The sequence below is a fragment of the Notothenia rossii genome (genome assembly GCF_949606895.1).
Source record: "Notothenia rossii genome assembly, chromosome: 11".
In the NCBI taxonomy this organism is placed as follows: Eukaryota; Metazoa; Chordata; class Actinopteri; order Perciformes; family Nototheniidae; genus Notothenia; species Notothenia rossii.
Window position 1 is genome coordinate 59439643 of NC_136910.1, and position 27062 is coordinate 59466704.

At 43.6% G+C, this 27062-nt stretch overlaps 1 protein-coding gene across 1 annotated transcript in view; it reads left to right on the plus strand.

The window, feature by feature from the left end:
• Positions 1-3207: 3207 nt before the first annotated feature.
• LOC307024664 (serine/threonine-protein phosphatase 2B catalytic subunit gamma isoform-like) overlaps positions 3208-27062 on the plus strand; it is a 32549-nt gene continuing 8694 nt past the window's right edge. Inside the window, exons 1-5 of the mRNA XM_079658987.1 lie at positions 3208-3756; positions 14028-14225; positions 18930-19054; positions 21323-21434; positions 25355-25500. Of these exons, the coding sequence (XP_079515113.1) occupies positions 3705-3756; positions 14028-14225; positions 18930-19054; positions 21323-21434; positions 25355-25500 (633 nt within the window). The 5' untranslated portion in view covers positions 3208-3704. The remainder of the gene's footprint in view (positions 3757-14027; positions 14226-18929; positions 19055-21322; positions 21435-25354; positions 25501-27062) is intronic.

A 27062-nucleotide genomic window follows, 5' to 3' on the forward strand; every position in this document is an offset into this window, starting at 1 on the left:
AGAGTGCACTTGATGAGGAAGAGGAGACGCAGAGTGCACTTGATGAGGGAGAGGAGACGCAGAATGCACTTGATGAGGGAGAGTCAGACGCAGAGTGCACTTGATGAGGGAGAGGAGACGCAGAGTGCACTTGATGAGGGAGAGGAGACGCAGAGTGCACTTGATGAGGGAGAGGAGACGCAGAGTGCACTTGATGAGGGAGAGGAGACGCAGAGTGCACTTGATGAGGGAGAGGAGACGCAGAGTGCACTTGATGAGGGAGAAGAGACGCAGAGTGCACTTGATGAGGGAGAGTCAGAGTGCACTTGATGAGGGAGCACTCTTCTTCACCTCCTCAGGTGGGAACTCGTCCGCCTGCCGCAGTAACGAGAGGTTAGGCTTAGAGGTGAGTTTTTCATGTATTTTGAGGCTGGTCTCTGGACGGATCCTCTGCTGACGAACACTTTGAAGACGTTCAGGATGTTTCTTCTGAAGGATCCACTCTTCTTCTTTCTCCAAATCTCAGAATTAAGATTTTTTCACTTTTTTCTAAAATCTCAGAATTCTGACTTTTTCACAAAAGGCCAAACTCCCTGTGTTCCCTCCGGAGGGACTTTTTTTCTGAAAATCTCAGATTACAGACTTTTTCACAAACTTCTGACATTTTCAGAAATTACATTTTTCTATCAATCCAGACTTTTTTCTGAAAAAAGAAATACCATGAATGGACAGTAACAAAGCACAGAAATGACCAGGCACGATAAAAAAGAGAGGAATCTGATCTCTGAAGCCACGAGCAGGTCTTTTAATGGACAAAAAAGAACACGGGCTCACCAGCCAACTTGCGCAGTAAACTAATGTATCGGTATATCCAGGAACACATCATGCAGCCAGAGGAGAAGGAGAGAGCGACTGCAGCCTTCCTCAGGTCCTATATGGAGGCCCTGATTGGGATTGGGAGCACCTGGAGAGAGGCTGCACCTGGAGAGAATCAGAAGGACACACACACACACACACACACACACACACACACACAACGGCACGTAACAGATATGAAAAAAAGAAATTATAAATCAAATGTTCTGCTTTCTGTTGCGTGTAAGAGCTTCTCAATGTGAAAACCCCTGATCTCTTAATTAATATATAAATGGTTTGGTTTCAAATGAGAGTCCAAGGTGATGTGTTTAAATGTCCAGGGGCCTCATGTATAACGCCGTGCGTAAGATTGACGTGGGAAGGTTGCTTACGTAGTAGAAACCCGAAAAATAGGTCCATACATTTTCCGCCACTTTCCGATTCACCAAACATTGCGTACCGGCGAGGAAAGTGCGTATTGCACTTCCTACGCCGGTTTCCCTTTATAAATCACAACCGACTCAAAATGCGGTGCAGCTTTTGCGGGCTTCACGTAACGCCCATATTTGCTTATATACATAGTGAAAGAAACGCCCCTTCATTCATTCATGTTGACTGACTGCATGGAGAAGATCGCAGGAAATGAGGACAGAACAGCTAAAAAAGACATCTCACATCGTGTCAGATTTTGGTTATTTTGGGGAGGTGGAGATAAATCATATTGTCTGCAGTTTGAACCAGAGTAGCAGCATGGAGGTCGGATCGTCACCAAAATGAATAAATAAGTGGTCCGAAAAAGGTTAATGACAAAATAAATACACATAGCCTTCCTCAGGCAGTGTGTTTGTACCGGGGACAGGAGACCCCCCCCCTTGATGAGAAACTGTAAGAAATGATCGGGGAATCCCTCCGGAGTGGAGTCATGACGACTGGATCTGAATTATGTTTTTGTATTTGGTGGTTTGTGTCCCAGCTGTCGACATACTTGCCAACCTTTAGACCTCAGAAATCGGGAGCATTTCAAAATGGAAAGGAAAGGAGTGAGCAGAGAGTAGAGTAGTTGTCGATTCTTGTTCTTTTTTCTGTGAATATCTGCCTCACCCTCTCAGACTTTGAGTTGCGCGCTACTAAAGAGACGTGTTACCACCATGGAAACTAAACAATGGTGTAGCTGTATTAAAGTCCGAGTGGAAACAGTCGTGTGTAAATCTGATTTTGTCCGAAATCGGGAGAAATGCGGGAGAAATATGACCCCGGGAGGAAACCGGGAGAGGGCAATGAAATCGGGAGACTCCCGCGAAAATCGGGAGGGTTGACAAGTATGGCTGTCGATCAGCTGTGCGCAGCGCACTGCAGCCTGTGCATCTCAACCCCCCCCACCCCCTCCGCAGCAACTCTATATCCACCAGTTAAAGAAAATACAACTAATGTGTTTCTATTCTATATATATGATAAATGAGAGGTAACATTTTGTTTATGGTATTATTTCCACATATTTCTCTCCATTCTTCCTTCTGCCAACGGTGTCGCAGTTTCTCGTCCCTCCCGTTTGTGTGCTTGCTTAGTGTACGCATGGGTTAGAGTTTGCGTGGAGGACCGCACGTTTTCCCGTCAAGTTAGTATTTTATAAATCGCAAACATTGCGTAGAAACTGCCGCACGCCATTTTTTGAGCGTATATCGCTTTATAAATGAGGCCCCAGGTGTTAATGTATGTGAATGGTCTGCAAAGGCTTACATCCCTGTGTCTCCTCAAGAGGGATTTCAAAATACATTTAAATCACAAATAATTCCACTTAATGAATAAGTTAAGATTGCTTTCTTCTCTGCACAAAAAAGAAGAGAATACATTATAAATTAAATGTAATGTTCTGCTTTTTAATTACAAAATAAATATTCCTGTATTTGAGGCAGTTTGATCAGCGGCCACACGAGGACGCTGTGGTCTTTCTGTTGGTCTCATAATGTCCTTAATGTAATATGCGAGAAAAAAATATATATATTTAAAATACCATAAGGAAAACAAAATTCCAAATACATAAAAAAAAAAAAACTCAATAGAAAATACTTTTAAATACCAAAATAAAATATTAAGAGTTACCCAAACACAAATAAAAATACATTTCAAAAACTACGTTTAATAAAATACATTTGTAAAACAATGGGAAATGAGAGGGATGTACGTTTTTCTAACAGGGTTGAACATATAGATGAATAAAATAAAGCATTAATTCGTAGAGAAATGTGAATCTGTTTTATTTCCTCCGCAGTGAACACATTAAGAGTGTGCGGCTCAGCGGACCGTGAACGCACCGACTTCTGATCACATTAAAACTACACTACCCAGAACCCGCCGCGGTGCACCGTGTTGTAGGAAATCCGCTCTCGGTGGATTATTGTAATCCTTCAGTGGGACGACACCTCGGATCAGAGCATCCGGAGCCACACAGCGGCCTGTCAGCAGCACCTCTGCCCAGAAACAAGTCACCAAGTCGGGATATGATCTGATGCACTGCTCGCTGTTCCTGAACGCATCAGCTGGTGCCCGGGGGCCGTTTCCTGGAGCAGTGAATCCGCCTGAGGAGCACTGACAAGCGGCTTGGCTTTGCACCACGAAGCGCTGCGGAGAAAATAGCTTTAATTTGTTAGTTAAATATCTCTCCCCCTCCCTTTTCCCTCCCTTGCCCCCGGTAGGTGTAGCTCGGCTCGTCTCGTCTCGGCTCGGCTCTTTTCGGCTGGACTCGGCTCTTCTCGGAGCTGCTGCTAAGCTAGCTGAGCTTAGCTAGCTCACTCATAGCTAGGAATTCATCAAGTTTACCCAGAAATTCAGCGCATTTCCCGGACCCGCAGCCCCCCACCAAAGGAGGGAGAATGTCGGCGAAAGAGCAAAACAAAATGTCCACCACTGAACGACCTATCAAAGGTATGTGACTTTTATTTGTATTTATTAACGTTTTTCTCTCCCCGGTGCAGGAAGTTAACGGAGAGCTAGTTAGCTTAATGCTAGGCTAACAGACGGAGAGCTAGTTAGCTGATTGCTAGGCTAATAGCGTTCTGTTTTAATATGTGTGGATCATAAAGGTGATTAATGTGTACCACCTTAGTGCTTTTTTTAAATGAAGGAGCCCAGTTATACAGGTTAATAAATCCAACCTCAGCCAATGAGTTAGCCTGTTAGCTTAGCTGTCCGGACTGCCAGATGTCAGCTGAAGCATCTCCAGAGATCCGCCTCATGAACACCTGGATCAGGACTCACAGCTGCAGAAACTGACCCTCACCTGGAGGAGGGTCTACACCGAGGGGGCTTATTATATTATTTTATGGTGGTTGCGGGGATGCAAATGTAACACTGCAGTGTGGGTGATTGAATGCAGTATGGGTGTGTGTGTGTGTGTGTGTGTGTGTGTGTGGGGGTGGGTGTGTGTGGGTGTGTGTGTTTGTGTGTTGGCCTGAATATAAGACGATCCTTCTCTTTTGCAACAGCTGCTTTAAATCAAAGGACATTTAACACTTTATTAAACACACATTAGGGACTCCAATATATATATATACTATTAGAATGACCTGATATCAAATGTAGAAAAGACAATACAAATATGCAAAAAATACTATATAAAACTCTGTATCAGAAATGTAAATATATATATATAATATAAAATCTACACAAATGACCTGTAAAACCCTGTGTTAGAAAGGTTAATGATAGAGAATCTACAACAGATACAGACAAATACACTATATTAAAAACCTTAAACAGTATAAAAAAATATATACAAATGTGAAGAACATACTATAGAAATAATTTATAAAATAGGATGTTTTTAAGTGAGTTTTTTTATGCTGTTAAGACTGCCTTTAAAAAATGGGACACATTCTAAATGTACTCGTAGTATTAGCAGAGGTTGAAAGTATTTACTCAAATACTGAACATCTTTTTGATCCTACTCTCACAATCCAGAGGAACGTATTGTACTTTTACTCCACTACATTTATCTCATGCGTCAGTATGTGACTGAACATCTTTCATTGGGAATAAGGTAGAACTGTAATTGGGTCACATCACGATGGGTCAAAATAAAAAAATAACTGGTGTTAGAAAGAGTGAAGGAGGAAAACTGGCAGAATAAACGATCGTCCGCCTCCAACAGCCTGCAGGAGAGAAGGAAGCAGGAGAGAAGGAAGCAGGAGAGAAGGAAGCAGGAGAGAAGGAAGCAGGAGAGAAGCAAGCAGGAGAGAAGCAAGCAGGAGAGAAGGGAGCAGGAGAGAGAAGCAAGCAGGAGAGAAGCAAGCAGGAGAGAAGGAAGCAGGAGAGAAGGAAGCAGGAGAGAGAAGCAGGAGAGAAGGAAGCAGGAGTGAAGGAAGCAGGAGAGAAGCAAGCAGGAGAGAAGGAAGCAGGAGAGAGAAGCAGGAGAGAAGGAAGCAGGAGAGAAGGAAGCAGGAGAGAGAAGCAGGAGAGAAGGAAGCAGGAGAGAAGCAAGCAGGAGAGAAGCAAGCAGGAGAGAAGGGAGCAGGAGAGAGAAGCAAGCAGGAGAGAAGCAAGCAGGAGAGAAGGAAGCAGGAGAGAAGGAAGCAGGAGAGAGAAGCAGGAGAGAAGGAAGCAGGAGTGAAGGAAGCAGGAGAGAAGCAAGCAGGAGAGAAGCAAGCAGGAGAGAAGGAAGCAGGAGAGAAGCAAGCAGGAGAGAAGCAAGCAGGAGAGAAGGAAGCAGGAGAGAAGCAAGCAGGAGAGAAGCAAGCAGGAGAGAAGGAAGCAGGAGAGAGAAGCAGGAGAGAAGGAAGCAGGAGTGAAGGAAGCAGGAGAGAAGGAAGCAGGAGAGAAGGAAGCAGGAGAGAAGGAAGCAGGAGAGAAGCAAGCAGGAGAGAAGCAAGCAGGAGAGAAGCAAGCAGGAGAGAAGGAAGCAGGAGAGAAGCAAGCAGGAGAGAAGCAAGCAGGAGAGAGAAGCAAGCAGGAGAGAAGCAAGCAGGAGAGAAGCAAGCAGGAGAGAAGCAAGCAGGAGAGAAGGAAGCAGGAGAGAGAAGCAGGAGAGAAGGAAGCAGGAGAGAAGCAAGAGAGAAGCAAGCAAGAGAGAAGGAAGCAGGAGAGAGAAGGAAGCAGGAGAGAGAAGCAAGCAGGAGAGAGAAGCAAGCAGGAGAGAGAAGCAGGAGAGAGAAGCAAGCAGGAGAGAAGCAGGAGAGAAGGAAGCAGGAGAGAAGCGGGAGAGAAGCAAGAGAGAAGCAAGCAAGAGAGAAGGAAGCAGGAGAGAAGGAAGCAGGAGAGAGAAGCAAGCAGGAGGAGAGAAGCAAGTAGGAGAGAGAAGCAAGCAGGAGAGAAGCAAGAGAGAAGCAAGCAAGAGAGAAGGAAGCACGAGAGAAGGAAGCAGGAGAGAAGGAAGCAGGAGAGAGAAGGAAGCAGGGGAGAGAAGCAAGCAGGAGGAGAGAAGCAAGCAGGAGAGAGAAGCAAGAGAGAGAAGCAGGAGAGAAGCAGGAGAGAAGGAAGCAGGAGAGAAGCAAGAGAGCAGGATGCACGAGAGAAGGAAGCAGGAGAGAAGGAAGCAGGAGAGAGAAGCAGGAGGAGAGAAGCAAGCAGGAGAGAGAAGCAAGAGAGAAGCAAGCAGGAGAGAAGCAGGAGAGAAGGAAGCACGAGAGAAGGAAGCAGGAGAGAAGGAAGCAGGAGAGAGAAGGAAGCAAGCAGGAGGAGAGAAGCAAGCAGGAGGAGAGAAGCAAGCAGGAGGAGAGAAGCAAGCAGGAGAGAGAAGCAGGAGAGAGAAGCAAGCAGGAGGAGAGAAGCAAGCAGGAGGAGAGAAGCAAGCAGGAGAGAGAAGCAGGAGGAGAGAAGCAAGCAGGAGGAGAGAAGCAAGCAGGAGAGAGAAGCAAGCAGGAGAGAAGCAAGAGAGAAGCAATTAAGAGAGAAGGAAGCAGGAGAGAGAAGGAAGCAGGAGAGAGAAGGAAGCAGGAGAGAGAAGCAGGAGAGAAGGAAGCAGGAGAGAGAAGCAGGAGAGAGAAGCAAGCAGGAGAGAGAAGCAGGAGAGAGAAGCAGGAGAGACAGAAGCAAGCAGGAGAGAGAAGCAAGCAGGAGAGAGAAGCAGGAGAGAGAAGCAAGCAGGAGAGAAGGAAGCAGGAGAGAAGGAAGCAGGAGAGAGAAGCAGGAGAGAAAAGCAAGCAGGAGAGAGAAGCAGGAGGAGAGAAGCAAGCAGGAGAGAGAAGCAAGCAGGAGAGAGAAGCAAGCAGGAGAGAGAAGCAGGAGAGAGAAGCAAGCAGGAGAGAAGGAAGCAGGAGAGAAGGAAGCAGGAGAGAGAAGCAGGAGAGAGAAGCAAGCAGGAGAGAGAAGCAGGAGAGAGAAGCAAGCAGGAGAGAGAAGCAGGAGAGAAGGAAGCAGGAGAGAGAAGCAGGAGAGAGAAGGAAGCAGGAGAGAGAAGCAGGAGAGAAGGAAGCAGGAGAGAGAAGCAGGAGGAGAGAAGCAAGCAGGAGAGAGAAGCAAGCAGGAGAGAGAAGCAGGAGAGAAGGAAGCAGGAGAGAGAAGCAGGAGGAGAGAAGCAAGCAGGAGAGAGAAGCAAGCAGGAGAGAGAAGCAGGAGAGAGAGAAGCAGGAGAGAAGCAGGAAGGAGAGAGAAGCAGGAAGGAGAGAGAAGCAGGAGAGAGAAGCAGGAGAGAGAAGCAGGAAGGAGAAGCAGACGCAGTCAATAAGTCCTGCAGAATATCCACTGAGAGAAAGTGCTTCATATTATAAAGAGTATCTCCGTGCTTCCTGTGTGTGTGTTGCTTTATCCTTTTAGCTGAGTTACTGATGGTAATTCAATCAGTCCAGCCATTTTGCATTTCTGCTGTGTATAATTATTCAGTCTAAATTCATGATTGATGGAGCTGGGCCTGACGACGGAGCTGGTTCAGTGTCTTGTCATGGGCCTTGGGACAGAGCTGGATCAGTGTCCTCTCAAGGGCCCCAGGACGGAGCTGGATCAGTGTCCTCTCAAGGGCCCCGGGACAGAGCTGGATCAGTGTCCTCTCATGGGCCCCAGGAGAGAGCTGGATCAGTGTCTTGTCATGGGCCCCGGGACAGAGCTGGATCAGTGTCCTCTCATGGGCCCCAGGACAGAGCTGGATCAGTGTCCTCTCATGGGCCCCAGGACGGAGCTGGATCAGTGTCCTCTCATGGGCCCCGGGACGGAGCTGGATCAGTGTCCTCTCATGGGCCCCAGGACGGAGCTGGATCAGTGTCTTGTCATGGGCCCCGGGACAGAGCTGGATCAGTGTCCTCTCATGGGCCCCAGGACAGAGCTGGATCAGTGTCCTCTCATGGGCCCCAGGACGGAGCTGGATCAGTGTCCTCTCATGGGCCCCGGGACGGAGCTGGATCAGTGTCCTCTCATGGGCCCCAGGACAGAGCTGGATCAGTGTCCTCTCATGGGCCCCAGGACAGAGCTGGATCAGTGTCCTCTCATGGGTCCCTGGACCGAGCTGGTTTAGTGTCCTCTCACGGGCCCCAGGACGGAGCTGGTTCAGTGTCCTCTCATGGATCCCTGGACCGAGCTGGATCAGTGTCCTCTCATGGGCCCCAGGACGGAGCTGGATCAGTGTCCTCTCATGGGCCCCAGGACAAAGCTGGTTTAGTGTCCTCTCATGGGCCCCAGGACGGAGCTGGTTTAGTGTCCTCTCATGGGCCCCAGGACGGAGCTGGATCAGTGTCCTCTCATGGGCCCCAGGACAGAGCTGGATCAGCGCCTAATAGTGTGAATATAAATAATTTGATATGGCAGAAAAACACCATTAGCTTGTCCAAATGTGATCCCATCAACTGTAGCTGAGACGTGTTTTTTCTCACTGTTGATGATTCACACACCTGTACTGGTTGTGTAAAAGTCTAATATTGACCTGCTGCTAATATTAAACTTCTAGATGCCACAGTTTTGTTTGTGCAGAGCTGCAGAAACAAAGCAGGAGTCTGTTTAATCCTCTATTTAATATTTGACTGGACGAAGCTACTTTTAAGTGAGTTATTTATTTGACTTTAAGCTGGTTACACTGGGTTATTATCTCAGACAGTTTCACTCTAGCTGTGGACAGGAACATGCATGTCGTTAATTTGAAAACCACTTCCTTCAGACGCCTCGTTTCACTACTTTATGGTGCGTTCCGACAGAGAGGATATACTGGTCTCACTTATCATCGAGTAGATCTACTTCCTGTCCGATCACATCGACTTTCCTCCGCCGGCATGAACCAGTTTACTTCCTCACGACGACACTATTAGCTGAAAGTGTGCGGCCTGGTTTGCTTTCTCAATAAACTAGACCACTGGGCCGTGTGTGTGTGTGTGTGTGTGTGTGTGTGTGTGTGTGTGTGTGTGTGTGTGTGTGTGTGTGTGTGTGTGTGTGTGTGTGTGTGTGTGTGTGTGTGTGTGTGTGTGTGTGTGTGTGTGTGTGTGTGTGTGTGTGTGTGTGTGTGTGTGTGTGTGTGTGTGTGTGTGTGTGTGTGTGTGTGTGTGTGTGTGTGTGTGTGTGTGTGTGTGTGTGTGTGTGTGTGTGTGTGTGTGTGTGTGTGTGTGTGTGTGTGTGTGTGTGTGTGTGTGTGTGTGTGTGTGTGTGGAGTTTCTCTACATGGGTGTGATAGTGTGCGGTTACAGTGATCTAATCCGAGTTGTGAAAGAGGAGAGAACAGTTACTACTTTGTTTATTCCCGCTTCATTTGTCAGGGTAAGTACATGCAAAGTTCCTCAGGTCTTTGGAGAAGTACAGAAATACATCTAATGTGGTTTCATTTTCAGGTGTATATCAGTATGTATTGTCTCTACTTTAAAGAGTCCTCTCCTGCTGATGTTCAGGTGTATATCAGTATGTATTGTCTCTACTTTAAAGAGTCCTCTCCTGCTGATGTTCAGGTGTATATCAGTATGTAGAGTCTCTACTTTAAAGAGTCCTCTCCTGCTGATGTTCAGGTGTATATCAGTATGTATTGTCTCTACTTTAAAGAGTCCTCTCCTGCTGATGTTCAGGTGTATATCAGTATGTAGTGTCTCTACTTTAAAGAGTCCTCTCCTGCTGATGTTCAGGTGTATATCAGTATGTAGTGTCTCTACTTTAAAGAGTTCTCTCCTGCTGATGTTCAGGTGTATATCAGTATGTAGTGTCTCTACTTTAAAGAGTCCTCTCCTGCTGATGGTCAGGTGTATATCAGTATGTAGTGTCTCTACTTTAAAGAGTCCTCTCCTGCTGATGTTCAGGTGTATATCAGTATGTAGTGTCTCTACTTTAAAGAGTCATCTCCTGCTGATGTTCAGGTGTATATCAGTATGTAGTGTCTCTACTTTAAAGAGTCCTCTCCTGCTGATGTTCAGGAGTATATCAGTATGTAGTGTCTCTACTTTAAAGAGTCCTCTCCTGCTGATGTTCAGGTGTATATCAGTATGTAGTGTCTCTACTTTAAAGAGTCCTCTCCTGCTGATGTTCAGGTGTATATCAGTATGTAGTGTCTCTACTTTAAAGAGTTCTCTCCTGCTGATGTTCAGGTGTATATCAGTATGTAGTGTCTCTACTTTAAAGAGTCCTCTCCTGCTGATGGTCAGGTGTATATCAGTATGTAGTGTCTCTACTTTAAAGAGTCCTCTCCTGCTGATGTTCAGGTGTATATCAGTATGTAGTGTCTCTACTTTAAAGAGTCATCTCCTGCTGATGTTCAGGTGTATATCAGTATGTAGTGTCTCTACTTTAAAGAGTCCTCTCCTGCTGATGTTCAGGAGTATATCAGTATGTAGTGTCTCTACTTTAAAGAGTCCTCTCCTGCTGATGTTCAGGTGTATATCAGTATGTAGTGTCTCTACTTTAAAGAGTCCTCTCCTGCTGATGTTCAGGTGTATATCAGTATGTAGTGTCTCTACTTTAAAGAGTCCTCTCCTGCTGATGTTCAGGTGTATATCAGTATGTAGTGTCTCTACTTTAAAGAGTCCTCTCCTGCTGATGGTCAGGTGTATATCAGTATGTAGTGTCTCTACTTTAAAGAGTCCTCTCCTGCTGATGTTCAGGTGTATATCAGTATGTAGTGTCTCTACTTTAAAGAGTCATCTCCTGCTGATGTTCAGGTGTATATCAGTATGTAGTGTCTCTACTTTAAAGAGTCCTCTCCTGCTGATGTTCAGGAGTATATCAGTATGTAGTGTCTCTACTTTAAAGAGTCCTCTCCTGCTGATGTTCAGGTGTATATCAGTATGTAGTGTCTCTACTTTAAAGAGTCCTCTCCTGCTGATGCTCAGGTGTATATCAGTATGTAGTGTCTCTACTTTAAAGAGTCCTCTCCTGCTGATGTTCAGGTGTATATCAGTATGTAGTGTCTCTACTTTAAAGAGTCCTCTCCTGCTGATGTTCAGGTGTATATCAGTATGTAGTGTCTCTACTTTAAAGAGTCCTCTCCTGCTGATGTTCAGGTGTATATCAGTATGTAGTGTCTCTACTTTAAAGAGTCCTCTCCTGCTGATGTTCAGGTGTATATCAGTATGTAGTGTCTCTACTTTAAAGAGTCCTCTCCTGCTGATGTTCAGGTGTATATCAGTATGTAGTGTCTCTACTTTAAAGAGTCCTCTCCTGCTGATGTTCAGGTGTATATCAGGATGTAGTGTCTCTACTTTAAAGAGTCCTCTCCTGCTGATGTTCAGGTGTATATCAGTATGTAGTGTCTCTACTTTAAAGAGTCCTCTCCTGCTGATGTTCAGGTGTATATCAGTATGTAGTGTCTCTACTTTAAAGAGTCCTCTCCTGCTGATGTTCAGGTGTATATCAGGATGTAGTGTCTCTACTTTAAAGAGTCCTCTCCTGCTGATGTTCAGGTGTATATCAGTATGTAGTGTCTCTACTTTAAAGAGTTCTCTCCTGCTGGTGTTCAGGTGTATATCAGGATGTAGTGTCTCTACTTTAAAGAGTCCTCTCCTGCTGATGTTCAGGTGTATATCAGTATGTAGTGTCTCTACTTTAAAGAGTTCTCTCCTGCTGATGTTCAGGTGTATATCAGTATATAGTGTCTCTACTTTAAAGAGTCCTCTCCTGCTGATGTTCAGGTGTATATCAGTATGTAGTGTCTCTACTTTAAAGAGTCCTCTCCTGCTGATGTTCAGGTGTATATCAGGATGTAGTGTCTCTACTTTAAAGAGTCCTCTCCTGCTGATGTTCAGGTGTATATCAGTATGTAGTGTCTCTACTTTAAAGAGTTCTCTCCTGCTGATGTTCAGGTGTATATCAGTATATAGTGTCTCTACTTTAAAGAGTCCTCTCCTGCTGATGTTCAGGTGTATATCAGTATGTAGTGTCTCTACTTTAAAGAGTCCTCTCCTGCTGATGTTCAGGTGTATATCAGTATGTAATGTCTCTACTTTAAAGAGTCCTCTCCTGCTGATGTTCAGGTGTATATCAGTATGTAGTGTCTCTACTTTAAAGAGTCCTCTCCTGCTGATGTTCAGGTGTATATCAGTATGTAGGGTCTCTACTTTAAAGAGTCCTCTCCTGCTGATGTTCAGGTGTATATCAGTATGTAGTGTCTCTACTTTAAAGAGTCCTCTCCTGCTGATGTTCAGGTGTATATCAGTATGTAGTGTCTCTACTTTAAAGAGTCCTCTCCTGCTGATTTTCAGGTGTATATCAGTATGTAGTGTCTCTACTTTAAAGAGTCCTCTCCTGCTGATGTTCAGGTGTATATCAGTATGTAGTGTCTCTACTTTAAAGAGTCCTCTCCTGCTGATGTTCAGGTGTATATCAGTATGTAGTGTCTCTACTTTAAAGAGTCCTCTCCTGCTGATGTTCAGGTGTATATCAGTATGTAGTGTGCTGCAGCACCTCTTTTCACCCTCTGTCTGAAACCAGAGCCCAGTCTGCTCTGATTGGTTAGCTGGCCGGCTCTGTTGTGATTTGCCAACCAGCTTAGAGATGTCCCGCCCCTTAGCCTATCACGTACAATGTGTTGGAGCGCTAGCCAATAGGAGCGTGAGTGTTCCACAGTGATGTCACTACGTTCCAGAAGTAAACAAAGGAGTCCGATCGAGGCGTTTCAGGCTCGTCACTTACTCAAAAAGTAACTAAAAACATTTCAATCGTGGACTCTTTTTGATCAGCTTAGTGTTTGCAGCTATTAATCTGTTTGGTATTTCCTGCAGGCTGAGGTCTGTGCTCCCAAACTTCTCTTTGTCTTCAGGTCGAGCCTCAACATGCCTCCTGACGGCAGAATGTTCAGGGCCTTCCTGTAAACACAGCCGTTTGAAAGCAGTTTGTGTCGGAGCCACAATGCTACTTAGCCTGAGTTTATTATTTATATTATTATTATTTGTTTACACCACTTTCATCTGTATTTGTTCAGTATTTCTAGCAATCGTCACATGGGTGAGGATGGAGGAGAAGACCACTTCTGTTTTAAGGGATGAGCTGCCAACACTCACTCACTCACATCACATTATTTTACATTACATCACTTGTTAGACGCTTTTATCCAAAGCAACTCACATACTCAGTACTGTGGGCAATCCCCACAGGAGCACTTTGGGGTGAAGTGTCTCAGGGGCACAACGACATGCTGACTGCAGTGGGGTTTGAACCTGTGACCCCTGATCCCAACACCAACGCACTATCCACTGCGCCACACGCCTCCCTCCATTTACCTTCATTTGATTGGTTTTGCTGACTCATAACTGAACTGATGAGGCGGTAACCCTCCAGTGAGTGGCCCCATGTTTCTGGTTGTGGCCCTCAGGGTGTGGACCCCCTGCTCAAAGTGATTGTGTGTTTGAATGAGTTTATTAGATATCTTCAGCCTTTCCACACGTCGCAGCTCAAAGCCAAGCTCAGCCTCTCTTAGCCACTCCAACCTGAAGGGGAATTGAGCCAATAGTTTATTTTTAAATCTCACAAAACCTAATTTCCCCCGTGAACTCTCTGCACAGCTGGACTCACACGGTACCTTAATATATTCAGTTTAATATTTCAGATTCCATCTCTCTCATACTCATGTAGAGATAATAACTTGCTTTATATCTTGTTGTTCATTCATAAACTCAACATGTATATTTTCTGCCTTCTTGTTTATTTCTTTCGTATTGTTCAATGCCTTGTGTTTTGATGAAGCTGCCACACAAACACTCCCCACGTTGGGATCAATAAAGTACTTGTGATCGTATCGTAATAAAGTCAGTGACCTGGTTCTGCCTGTGTAAAGTGTGTTTCTGACCCCCCCCCTGTCTCTGTGTCCTCAGCGGTGCCATACCCTCCAGGTACGCGCCTCACGGTCAAAGACCTGTATGTGGACGGCAGGCCCAGCGTGGAGGTGCTGAAGGCTCACCTGGTGAAGGAGGGCCGCCTGGAGGAGGAGACGGCTCTGAGGATCATCAACGATGGAGCCGCCATCCTGCGCCAGGAGAAGTGCATGCTGGAGGTGGAGGCCCCCATCACAGGTGAGCCTCAACAGCTCGGCCCTCCTGTCATGTTGAAGTCACTCTCTGATGTCCTTTCTACATCCCGGTGTGTCCCCCGTGTGTCCCCCGTGTGTCCCCGGCGTGTCCCGGTGTGTTCCTGTGTGTCCCCGGTGTGTGTCCCTGTGTGTCCCCGGTGTGTCCCTGTGTGTCCCCGGTGTCCCCCCGTGTGTCCCCTGTGTGTCAGGAGACTCACAAAGTGAACTAAACCCCTCTCTCTTCTCCTCCGTACCCACATCTCTAAAAACGGGGGAACAACGGAGCTGATCCAGATTTGCTGCGTCATGACCACATTACTAACATGTGGGCGGGCATTACCCCAGGGTGTCCGCGGGGTCTTAAAAAGTATTACAAGTTGATAAATCAATTTAGCGAAAATTAAGGCTATTAAAAAGTATTAAAAGTCATTTTCCAAGGTATTAAGAAGGTCCACAGCAACGACAACATGAAGCACCTTTAATTTACTGAAACGACATGTCGGGAAACCCCCAAGGCGGCCCCATGCATAGCGCCGTCAAATGCTGCTTATTATTTTAAGTTTCGTTGCCTTGCTCCGCTCTGGGGGGGGGGGGACACAGAGTGTGTTGGGGCACCACTGATGGTGATGAAAGCTGGTCCGAGGGGCCCCCAGACTCTAGAGTCTCCACTGTCGATGGGGATCAAAGCTGTCCGGTCCCACATGCTAAGTGCTAGCCAGAAAGCCGCGGCGTTTGAGTCCCGACTCTCCCGATGGCCAATCCGTGCCTCCCCTGACTGCACGTCGCCGTTCACTAAGCAAAGCGATACCCGGTCACTAGGGATGTCCTGATCACCTTTTTTTGCTCCCGATCCGATTCCGATCATTTGATTTTGACAATTTGCCGATACCGATTTTTCCCGATCCGATCTTTATGCAATGCATTAAGAGAAAAAAAAGCATTCAAGTTTTCCCTTAAGGTTATTTTTTTATTTAAATTGGATATTCTATCCAACATGGATATAGCTTCTTTCTTTCACAGCAGCATTGGATCAGTTCAGTTGTGCAGCATTGGATCAGTTCAGTTGTGCAGCATTGGATCAAAACAAAATAAAGCTTTCAGTACTCGTTAGCTTACTGCTACAATTAGACACTGCGCCCACTCTGTTGCCAGATTTGAGAGAAATAAGCAGGTCTATGAAAACAAGCCCCAAAGAAGCAACACATACATGATGTTCTGCAATTTGAAACCAAAACTAAGGCCTCAGGATGACTTTAAGACTTGAACATGGTCATTTTTGTTTTGTAACATTGAATACAACATTTAAAAAAAAGTATTTAAAAAAAATAAATAATAAAATCCCCATCCCCGATTTTTTTTCTTTCGATCTTTTGAAAATCACGTGATCGGCTCCGATCCCCGATCACGTGATCGGATCCAGACATCTCTACCGGTCACAGAGATCTGCTATTTTAAAGTAAAGTCAACACATATAGACCCTAAATATAGTCTATATTAAGAACCAGAAAAGTCTTAACATATATATCCTTTTTTGTAAACATATGACAAATGTGTGAGGGTGATGACGTCAGAGCATCGTCCTGTGTGCCGGGCCAATTCAACCCCTGGGTATTTGAGAGGGAGCTCCTATATGGCATGACCCCGCTGAAGCTCACCAAAGTTTAATATATTTCATAGTTCAAAGTTTTGTTTATTGGTTTCTGAGGAGTTCTACTGGAAAGAAAGAGCACAGAGTACAGAAGCAACAAAGCAGCATACTGCACTGAACCTGAGCTTCACAGAGAGGTTGAAGGTCATGTGGAGAGGAGGCTTCTGTCTGTTTCATCTCTTGGGAACAATGCCTGAATCAAAGCATTGGGTTACTCACACACTTCCTTCTCTTGTGCTTTGTTCTATCTGACTTATGAGAAGGAGTTATCACAAGCTGCTATCTTACCATCCACACTGTGTGGAGTCAATGTGAGGTAAAGTGTGTCCCAATGGAACCGGCTAGAACTCAAAGTGGTGATGAGGTCTTGAAAGGTCTTCCAAGTGACTTCAGGACTCCTGCATACACCCTAACCCCACGGGCCAATCAGAAAGCAAAGACCATATCACTCCCAAAACACGTGGTGCAATGATTCTGATGCAGCGAGGTGTCTCAGAGGCTGATGTGAAGACGTTTAGTCGTCTCATTGAGACACTTGTTAGGACTCAGTGAGGAACCTTGTTAGCAGGTAGGACTCAGTGAGGAACCTTGTTGGACTCAGTGAGGAACCTTGTTAGCAGGTAGGACTCAGTGAGGAACCTTGTTAGCAGGTAGGACTCAGTGAGGAACCTTGTTAGCAGGTAGGACTCAGTGAGGAACCTTGTTGGACTCAGTGAGGAACCTTGTTAGCAGGTAGGACTCAGTGAGGAACCTTGTTGGACTCAGTGAGGAACCTTGTTAGCAGGTAGGACTCAGTGAGGAACCTTGTTGGACTCAGTGAGGAACCTTGTTAGCAGGTAGGACTCAGTGAGGAACCTTGTTGGACTCAGAGAGGAACCTTCCTGAGAGACAAAGAGTGCACAAAGTCTGGATCTGTTTCTACACCCTCAGGCGCTCCCTTTTTTTATCTCCTTCATCACTTTTTGTTTTCATACCGATGTTCTTGTTTACATGCTGCGCTGCAGATCAGCTGGAAATCCTTCCTTTGAAAAGAGATCCACTTTGTTATGTTCTAACAACGACTGATATCTTTCATCACGTTAGAAGGGTTTGGGTCTGACCTGGGCTGTACTCGGAGGAGGACTCAGAGAAGTACTCGGAGCCTGTACTTGAGTAAAAGTAGAAGTACTCAGATCTTGTACTTGAGTAAAAGTAGAAGTACTCAGATCATGTTCTTGAGTAAAAGTAGAAGTACTCAGATCTTGTTCTTGAGTAAAAGTAGAAGTACTCAGATCTTGTTCTTGAGTAAAAGTAGAAGTACTCAGATCTTGTTCTTGAGTAAAAGTAGAAGTACTCAGATCTTGTTCTTGAGTAAAAGTAGAAGTACTCAGGTCTTGTTCTTGAGTAAAAGTAGAAGTACTCAGATCTTGTTCTTGAGTAAAAGTAGAAGTACTCAGGTCTTGTTCTTGAGTAAAAGTAGAAGTACTCAGATCTTGTACTTGAGTAAAAGTAGAAGTACTCAGATCTTGTACTTTAGTAAAAGTAGAAGTACTCAGATCTTGTACTTGAGTAAAAGTAGAAGTACTCAGATCTTGTTCTTGAGTAAAAGTAGAAGTACTCAGATCTTGTTCTTGAGTAAAAGTAGAAGTACTCAGATCTTGTACTTTAGTAAAAGTAGAAGTACTCAGATCTTGTTCTTGAGTAAAAGTAGAAGTACTCAGGTCTTGTACTTGAGTAAAAGTAGAAGTACTCAGATCTTGTTCTTGAGTAAAAGTAGAAGTACTCAGATCTTGTTCTTGAGTAAAAGTAGAAGTACTCAGATCTTGTTCTTGAGTAAAAGTAGAAGTACTCAGATCTTGTTCTTGAGTAAAAGTAGAAGTACTCAGGTCTTGTTCTTGAGTAAAAGTAGAAGTACTCAGATCTTGTTCTTGAGTAAAAGTAGAAGTACTCAGGTCTTGTACTTGAGTAAAAGTAGAAGTACTCAGATCTTGTACTTGAGTAAAAGTAGAAGTACTCAGGTCTTGTTCTTGAGTAAAAGTAGAAGTACTCAGGTCTTGTACTTGAGTAAAAGTAGAAGTACTCAGATCTTGTTCTTGAGTAAAAGTAGAAGTACTCAGATCTTGTACTTGAGTAAAAGTAGAAGTACTCAGGTCTTGTACTTGAGTAAAAGTAGAAGTACTCAGATCTTGTTCTTGAGTAAAAGTAGAAGTACTCAGATCTTGTACTTGAGTAAAAGTAGAAGTACTCAGATCTTGTACTTGAGTAAAAGTAGAAGTACTCAGATCTTGTACTTGAGTAAAAGTAGAAGTACTCAGGTCTTGTACTTGAGTAAAAGTAGAAGTACTCAGATCTTGTTCTTGAGTAAAAGTAGAAGTACTCAGATTTTGTACTTGAGTAAAAGTAGAAGTACTCAGATCTTGTTCTTGAGTAAAAGTAGAAGTACTCAGATCTTGTACTTGAGTAAAAGTAGAAGTACTCAGATCTTGTACTTGAGTAAAAGTAGAAGTACTCAGGTCTTGTACTTGAGTAAAAGTAGAAGTACTCAGATCTTGTACTTGAGTAAAAGTAGAAGTACTCAGATCTTGTACTTGAGTAAAAGTAGAAGTACTCAGGTCTTGTACTTGAGTAAAAGTAGAAGTACTCAGATCTTGTACTTGAGTAAAAGTAGAAGTACTCAGATCTTGTTCTTGAGTAAAAGTAGAAGTACTCAGATCTTGAGTGAAAGTAGAAGTACTCAGATCTTGTACTTGAGTAGAAGTAGAAGTACCAGAGTGTAGGAATACTCAGTTACAGTAAAAGTCCTGCATTCCAAATGTACTTGTACATCCAATAAAATAAAATATAAATATTTAAATAAACTTAATGAGTTTAATAAAATGTGCAATAAAAGGATCAAATAAAGCTATTTCTAAAAACCCAAAGTAAAAATATTTGATAGATGATAATAATAATAAAAAAACATAATTAAACAGTTTATTAGGATTATTGGACCTTATTCACATTTCTTGCAGCCCTGGATAAATGCAACGTCTTTGATAATGTTAGAAGTGTTCTGACCCGTGTGTGTGTGTGTCCCCTCAGTGTGTGGAGACGTTCACGGGCAGTTCTTTGACCTGATGAAGCTGTTTGAGGTGGGGGGGTCGCCCAGCAGCACCCGATACCTGTTCCTGGGAGACTACGTGGACCGAGGGTACTTCAGCATCGAGGTAACACTTCACCATATTTAATAATAATACTCTTTATTTGTATTGCATCTTTCATACAGTGTGTGCAGTTCAAGGTGCTTCACTTAGACATCACACAGAATACAGATACCAGTTACTTAAAATGTATACATCGTGTGGACATGGGATCATACATTTTAGAACTCAGATATACGAGGAATTAAAAGAGATCACGTGGACATATTTAACTTGTTTCAGAAAATTGTTATTATTCATATTTCCTAAAATATATAAAAACTAAATATCTTTATTGATAGGACGTTTAAGTAAAAATGTGCAATAAAAACCTAAATAAATAAAATATTATTTATTTAAAAATAAGTAATTAAAGTAATGGTGTGCAAAAAGTATATATATTTTTAAATACACAATAAAGTGTGTGTGTGTGTGTGTGTGTGTGTGTGTGTGTGTGTGTGTGTGTGTGTGTGTGTGTGTGTGTGTGTGTGTGTGTGTGTGTGTGTGTGTGTGTGTGTGTGTGTGTGTGTGTGTGTGTGTGTGTGTGTGTGTGTGTGTGTGTGTGTGTGTGTGTGTGTGTGTGTGTGTGTGTGTGTGTGTGTGTGTGTGTGTGTGTGTGTGTGTGTGTGTGTGTGTGTGTGTGTGTAAAATCAGAGAGAAATATTCAGAGTATTAACTTTTTTTGATAAACTTAACAAATATGAATCGAAGCAGAACATTTAATAAGATGAATAAAAACAGCAATAGGTCTTTTTAATAATAATAGTGTTTTGAGTGCAGTGAATCGCGGTGTATTGAAACAGAATATTCGATTAAGATTAAACGTTAACTTGAGCGAGTTATTTGAGCTTCACCTCTGTCTGACACTTTACAGATAACAGGCAACAGAAGTTTCAGCACTGAAAGCTAAACGTCAGGAGCAAAGCTCTCTATGAACCGCTGAGCCGTTTGAGACCCTGAGATGTTTCTGCAGGGGAAAGTGTCCGTGGTGTTTTTTAGTGCACTTGTTATTCCTGAGTTTTGATGAACAGCTGCTGAGTTCTACTCCTCCTCCACGCCTTCAGGAAATATAAAAACTGAGATTGAACAGGTGGTCCGATGCAGCAACAGAGAGTGAGCGGCAGCTGCAGGGAGTGGGCTCATGACGTGCTTCAGATTCACTTATCATTTCATCACTAATGCACTTCAGAAGCTTCTCCCTCGTATCTGAGAGCAAAGACACTCGGCTTCACTTTGGTTCTCCTTTAAATCCAATACATGTTTCTTTTGTTTACACATCAACGTGTGACTTAGTTATTGCAGTCTATGCTGTGATAGTTCTGGAGATCAAGTGATCATATCCAAGTGGATTCCATTAATAAACAAAACATGTAGTCAGAGTAAGAATCACTTATTCATCCTGGGAAGTCTCAGGACTGTTGCTCCATTTTATATTTATATAAATGGACGTGGTGTCCGTGACGTCACCCATAGCTTTCTGCAGAGTTGCTGAGAAGCCCTTAGTAGGCGGAGTCGGCCGCTGCCGTCTCTTCAGTGACGTCAGAGTCTAACTCCCGCTTGATCCAAATAAGGGCAAAGAGGCGGAGCCGAGGCGGCATCAGATAAGTCTGATATTTAAATGAAGAGTACTCCACCAGGCACCAACACAACAAACACGTCCGAGTTCAAGTCGTGTTCCCCGGATCAGCCTCGCAGCCGAGCCCCTGTAGCATCCTGGAGCTAACGGAGCTAGCAGAGGGACAGAAAGCTAGGAGCAGCAGTCACCGCAGAGACCTGTCACTCAAAGTGACCACGCCCTAATGTATGCAAACACTTTAAGACCTAATATAACTAAAAGGGGTGCGTTATAAAACAATCCACTCCCCAATCCATAGTCCTGAAGGTGGAATCTGACTATATCCAGAATACTTTGTTTTGCATCCAGGGGCAGAAACGTACGGAAGAGGATTAGGGCCACATTATTATTATTTTGGAAGGATTTGAAATGGTTTTTTTTGTTCTGAGAAAAAAGTCAGAATTCTGACTTTAATCTCAGAACAAAAAAAAAAACATGTTTTTTTTTCAAATCCTCTTCCGTAGAAACGTGTTTATTTCTGCTGTAAAGTTGTTTAACATGCGGGTCTATGGAAACGGCTCCTTTCTGCAGCCTGCTCCTACTGGCCACTAGATGAACTGCAGTGTGTGGCACTTCCTCATGGGCGTCCCGGCTCTGCCCCAGAGTTTGCCACTTGTACATAATATATATATATATGTTTGTTGATATATAATATATCCACGTTTCCCCCCTGTGTTCAGTGTGTCCTGTACCTCTGGGCTCTGAAGATCAACCATCCCAACACCCTGTTCCTGCTCAGAGGAAACCACGAGTGCCGGCACCTCACAGAGTACTTCACCTTCAAACAGGAGTGTGAGTGTTACACACACACCCCCCCTCTGCAAACTGTGTGTGTGTCTGCTCATCCACCAAGCTGTGTGTGTGTGTGTGTGTGTGTGTGTGTGTGTGTGTGTGTGTGTGTGTGTGTGTGTGTGTGTGTGTGTGTGTGTGTGTGTGTGTGTGTGTGTGTGTGTGTGTGTGTGTGTGTGTGTGTGTGTGTGTGTGTGTGTGTGTGTGTGTGTGTGTGTGTGTGTGTGTGTGTGTGTGTGTGTGTGTGTGTGTGTGTGTGTGTGTGTGGCAGGCAAATACAGTACAACAGTGCTCATTGGAAGTTAAACAAATACGGAGTCTGTGGAGAGGCAGAATATTTACTTGATATTTGTTTCTTTTCTAAATATATAACGATATCATCTCTGAGAATACTCAATTTATTTGGAGTACATATAGGCTTTGAGTTCAGAGGATTCATCTCGTACATTTTGTATTTTACTTGCAAATGTATGACTTTAAAATCTCTGAGAATATTCCCTTTTCTTTTTCTTTCAAATGTTTTTTTATTCCAGAGAATTTACGCCTTATTTTCCAATTCCATTCTCAAAGAATGTCATTAAGTGGTTCATTTTTAGGGCAAAAGACACATTTACAAAGAAAGAAAACAGTTGAATATTATCTAGGATTAAAGTGTTAAATGTACAAGATAATAACTTAAAAAAAAAAATCTGAATGAATTACTTTATTTCAGAAATATATATAAAACCAATAATAAATATTAAAGAATAATTAAAACAGTCGATTCAATCTCGTAGATTCCTGACCACATTTCTCTCAAAGTGTTTTCCTCTCGAGTGTTTATGACCTTGAGTTTCTTCTCTGAATATCCCCCCCCTCCTCCGATCTCACGTTGTTTGACCTCCAAAGACCTTCCTCACCATCGCTCAGTGAAGAGCTTTGGTTATAGTTTAATGGAGTGAGTTGTCAGTTGTGTCGCTCCTCGCAGCCTCGACCTTAATTGATCTCTAATTTTAGACTTTCAGAATCTCGTTAACAACTCAAACGGACTTTCTTACTGTCATAGCAACAGAGAGAGAGAGCAGAGCAGCCTTTGTTGCAGAAAGCTGAGTGTGCTGCAGGGTAAACAAAGTACCACAGTGTATTCGTGTTATTTGTGCAAATTTGACTTCATCATCTCGAGTGAACGCACGGCTTTAACTTCAGAGCATATTCAAATGTTTCTCTTGTAAATATTTTGTTTCTCTCGCAAATGTATGAGTTCATAATCTGAAGAATATCCAACATTTTTTATTTTCTATTCTCCTTAATGTACCTCTTCAATGTCACAAAATATTAGGGCTGTCCCGAATACCATTTTTCGGGCTCCGGATATTCGGTAGTAATCAGCAGCGAATATTCGGTGCGGAGAGATTTGTATTTTTTTTTTTTTCATTTAAAAAAAAAAAAAAAAGCTTTCATAACACGCTCTGAATCCGAGACGCCTGACAACACGCTGTTAAGCAGAAGCGCAGAAAGAGCATACTATTACAATTTATATTTATTTATTGTCTCAGTACTCGCAAACATTAAATCTAAATGTGTCCTCTGTAGGGTAACTGGAGGGTCTGCTGTATGGTTGAGGATGTTGATGGGATGCACCTATGGACACAAGTTATTATTAGGCTGAGCTACTCAACTTTATGCCTTAGCCCCAGGTGTTCCCACATTACTCCTATTATTTTCACTATTCGGGTAAAATAAAAAAAACTAATATAAAAAACAATTTGCTTGCTTGCAACTATTTTCCAAGCAAAGTAAGAGCACGTTTTTATCATGTGTAACGTTACTGTTTAAACGGCGGATAAAGCAGCTTCACCATGGCAACTTGACAACAGCTAAACTAAGCTAGGCTACTACTCACAGCATCCAGGTTTTTTTGGCACACACCTTCTTACCGTCGTCCAATTTAAAATAGTCCCGCACAGCTGAAGTCTTCGGCATTTTGTGGGTGAAACGAGGTGAAGCGTGCCGTTTGCGTTCGTGACTGAGTGAACGCGATGTCAGGAGCACAGGCTGAGATTGTATATATTTCCGCATTTTAACAGTGCAATTCAAAAGTATAAATATAGTATAAGAATATGGCAATTCGCCTTTATTAAAATCATACATTTAGAAAAAAATAAAATAAAAAAAGAATATCCGAATGACGAAATTGAAACCCGAATAGTTGGCCAACGAACGAATATTCGAACAGTCGAATATTCGGGTACAGCCCTCGAGAATATACACCTTTTTTTGCAAATTCTATAAAAACATAGTCAAAATGTAATGTATTTTTTAACCTGTTAAGCCCCATGCAACTACTGCAGGAAACAGCGTCTGAGGGCTTCTCAACATTTAACAAACTATGAATGTGCCATACCCACTTAACTGGAAGAAACTCAGCTATCAGACGATATGAACCATTTTTACCGAAACAAAACACAAGTCTCACAAGAAGCGTCTAAATGAGCCCTGAGCGGGAAAATGCTAACGCACTTAGCACAGAACTCCTAGGTATAAATACTTTACTACTTATCGGATCTGCACAAACAAGATATCAATTAGCAAGCTGAGATTCCACAGATTCTATAGGTATAAGTATCAACGATAAAATCGCGGCTTAAGGTTAATTCATAGGTGAATCCAATATGTCTGTGTCCTTGATAATCCATCGTCATATTTACTAGTTTGAGCCTAGGTTTCAGTTTTCAGAACGTAACATAGCTTTCGACTGCGTGCGCATCACTCTCACTCCTTAATGGAATGTGTGTGGATTTAGGAACTTCCTTCGATGCTATTGGCTCTAACGTTTCAAAGGAGGTGTCAATCATCGAAATCGACCAATGGGTTCCAGAGATATGGCAAATCCACCCAAATGACCCCAGAAGTGGTTCTTTTTTTGCTAAATCTCTCTAAAAAGGTCAAATGTTGCTTGTTTTGCATCAATCTTGATACAGGGTACTTATTATATGTTGTAGTTTGGATTCCTAAAGCTTTTAGTTGACCTTACCATCATCCAAGGCTAGTTTTCACTATAAGTCATTTGTTTTTTATTTTGGACGGACATTTATTTACTATGTTCAATCTGAATTTTCTTTAAAATAAAAAACATCTATATTGAATCTGACTTTTCTACATCCAACTCACAGGTTTATCATTACTTTGAGAAAAAAGATGATTAATTTAACCCTTTTAGAAGAGAAGATATGGTCCTTTGTTCTGGGAATGTCATTTTGGAGCCTGAGACCTGAAAAACAGGCTCGGGGCTTAAGAGGTTCAAACAATATATCGTATTTTTTTTCTCGTCTTTTTACAACTTTAATCAAGTTATTATCTGAATAGTCCCCCGTCCTTCTGCTCCGTTATTACGTTTTTTTTAACTCTAAATGTCTCGAATAAACCGTCCTATAATGGCGTGAGTAGTTTGAGGATCAGGTATAAACTCGCAGCTCCGAGCAGATCCATCTTAATTGATCTTTTATTGGAGATTTCTTGCATTTCTCGTTAGACTTTAACCGTCATATCAAGTTTCATCTCCAATGTCCCCGACTTGTAAATTGAAAGCCTCAAGTCAAAAAAGTGTTGCTGACAGGAAGGTCACGGCTACTCTTGCCTCGTTAGTGAAGCGACAGATTAGTAGTCTTTGTTTGTTAGCCTCCTGTTCTCTGGAACCACGCTAACAGACATGGAACCGTTTGTTATAGTTTACTCTAGATCTCTTCAAATGTAAAATATAACGAGCATGTCAATAGCTTATTAAGTTAAAACAACCTAACACTGAGCTGTCATTAAAGTAATGTACCCATTGTCCACCGGGAGACGTAGCCATCATTTATTTGATATTTTGCCTGATGAATAATGAAGTCAGAAACTGTCAAAACTTTGTGAAACAACAATAACTTGTGTGTGTGTGTTCTCAGGTAAAATAAAGTACTCTGAGCGAGTGTATGACGCCTGTATGGACTCGTTCGACTGCCTGCCGCTCGCTGCGCTGCTGAATCAGCAGTTCCTGTGTGTGCATGGAGGCCTGAGCCCCGAGGTCACCTGCCTGGACGACATACGCAAGGTGAGCCGACAAGTATATATATCATATCTACTGATGAAGAAATACAACCTGACATTACATTTAGCTGAGGCTTTTATCCAAAGAGACTTACAATAAGTGCATTCGACCAGGAAGATACAAACTTGAAGAAAACAGAATCATATAAGTACATCAGGTTTCATAGAGCCAAACATTTCAAGTGCTACTCAACTGGCTTTAGATAAGCCAGTGAAGGGAGCGGAGGAGCGGCGTGGTGTGGGAACATTCAGGAAGGTTGAAGACCAGACGAGCCGCTGCATTCTGGATGAGCTGCAGAGGTCGGAGGGCACATGCAGGTAGACCAGCCAGGAGGGAGTTGCAGTAGTCTAGGCGTGAGATGACGAGAGCCTGGACCTGAACCTGCGTCTCTTTCTGGGTCAGCTGGGGACGTATCCTCCTGATGTTGTAAAGAGTGTATCTGCAGCAGTGGGTTGTAGCAGAGATGTTTGCAGTGAAGGACAGTTTGTTATCTAGGGTCACACCCAGATTCCTTGCAGTCTGAGTCGGGGAAACAACAGAGGGGCCGATGTTGATTGTTAGGTCAAGAGTGGGACAATCTTTTCCCGGAAGGAAAAGCAGTTCAGTCTTGTCAAGGTTGAGCTTGAGGTGATGAGCAGACATCCACCAAGAGATGTCTGCTAGGCAAGCAGAGATGCGTGCGACGACCTGGGTTTCTGAGTGGGGAAAGGACAGAATCAGTTGGGTGTCGTCAGCGTAGCAGTGGTATGAAAAACCATGCGGGCTAATGACTGATCCGATCAAGTTTGTGTACAAGGAGAAGAGGAGGGGACCAAGAACAGAGCCCTGAGGGACCCCTGTAGTTAATTGACAAGGGTCGAACTCGGACCCTCTCCAAGTTACCCTGTAGGTGCGGTCTTTGAGGTATGAGGTGAGGAGGGAAAGTGCAGTGCCTGAAACTCCAAGTTCTTGGAGAGTGCGAAGGAGGATCTGATGGTTCACCGTGTGGAATGCAGCAGACAGGTCCAGAAGGATGATGACAGAGGAGAGGGAGGCTGCTTTAGCCGTGTGCAGTTCCTCAGAGACAGCAAGGAGAGCAGTTTCTGTTGAGTGACCTGCCTTGAAACCAGACTGATGCGGATCCAGAAGGTTGTTCTGATGGAGATAACAGGAGAGTTGTTTAAAGACAGCGTGTTCAAGTGTTTTAGACAGGAACGGGAGGAGAGAGACGGGCCTGTAGTTTCTAACATCAGACGGGTTGAGAGTGGGTTTCTTTAGGAGAGGGTTTACTCTTGCCTCCTTGAGACTGTTTGGAAAGTGACCAGAAGTTAGAGAAGTGTTGATGAAATGAGAAACGGTAGAATATCAGGAGCGATAGTCTGAAGGAGGTTTGAGGGGATAGGGTCCAGAGGACAGGTGGTAGGACGGGCAGAGGTAATGAGGGTAAGACCCTCACTTGGAGAGAGAGGGGAGAAAGAGGTCAGTGTGTGGGTGAAGGGAGGGTCTGGTGACCCAGAGGTGAATAAAGGTGAGTCAGAAAAAGAAGAGCGAATATCATCAACCTTTTTTTCAAAGTGGTTAACAAA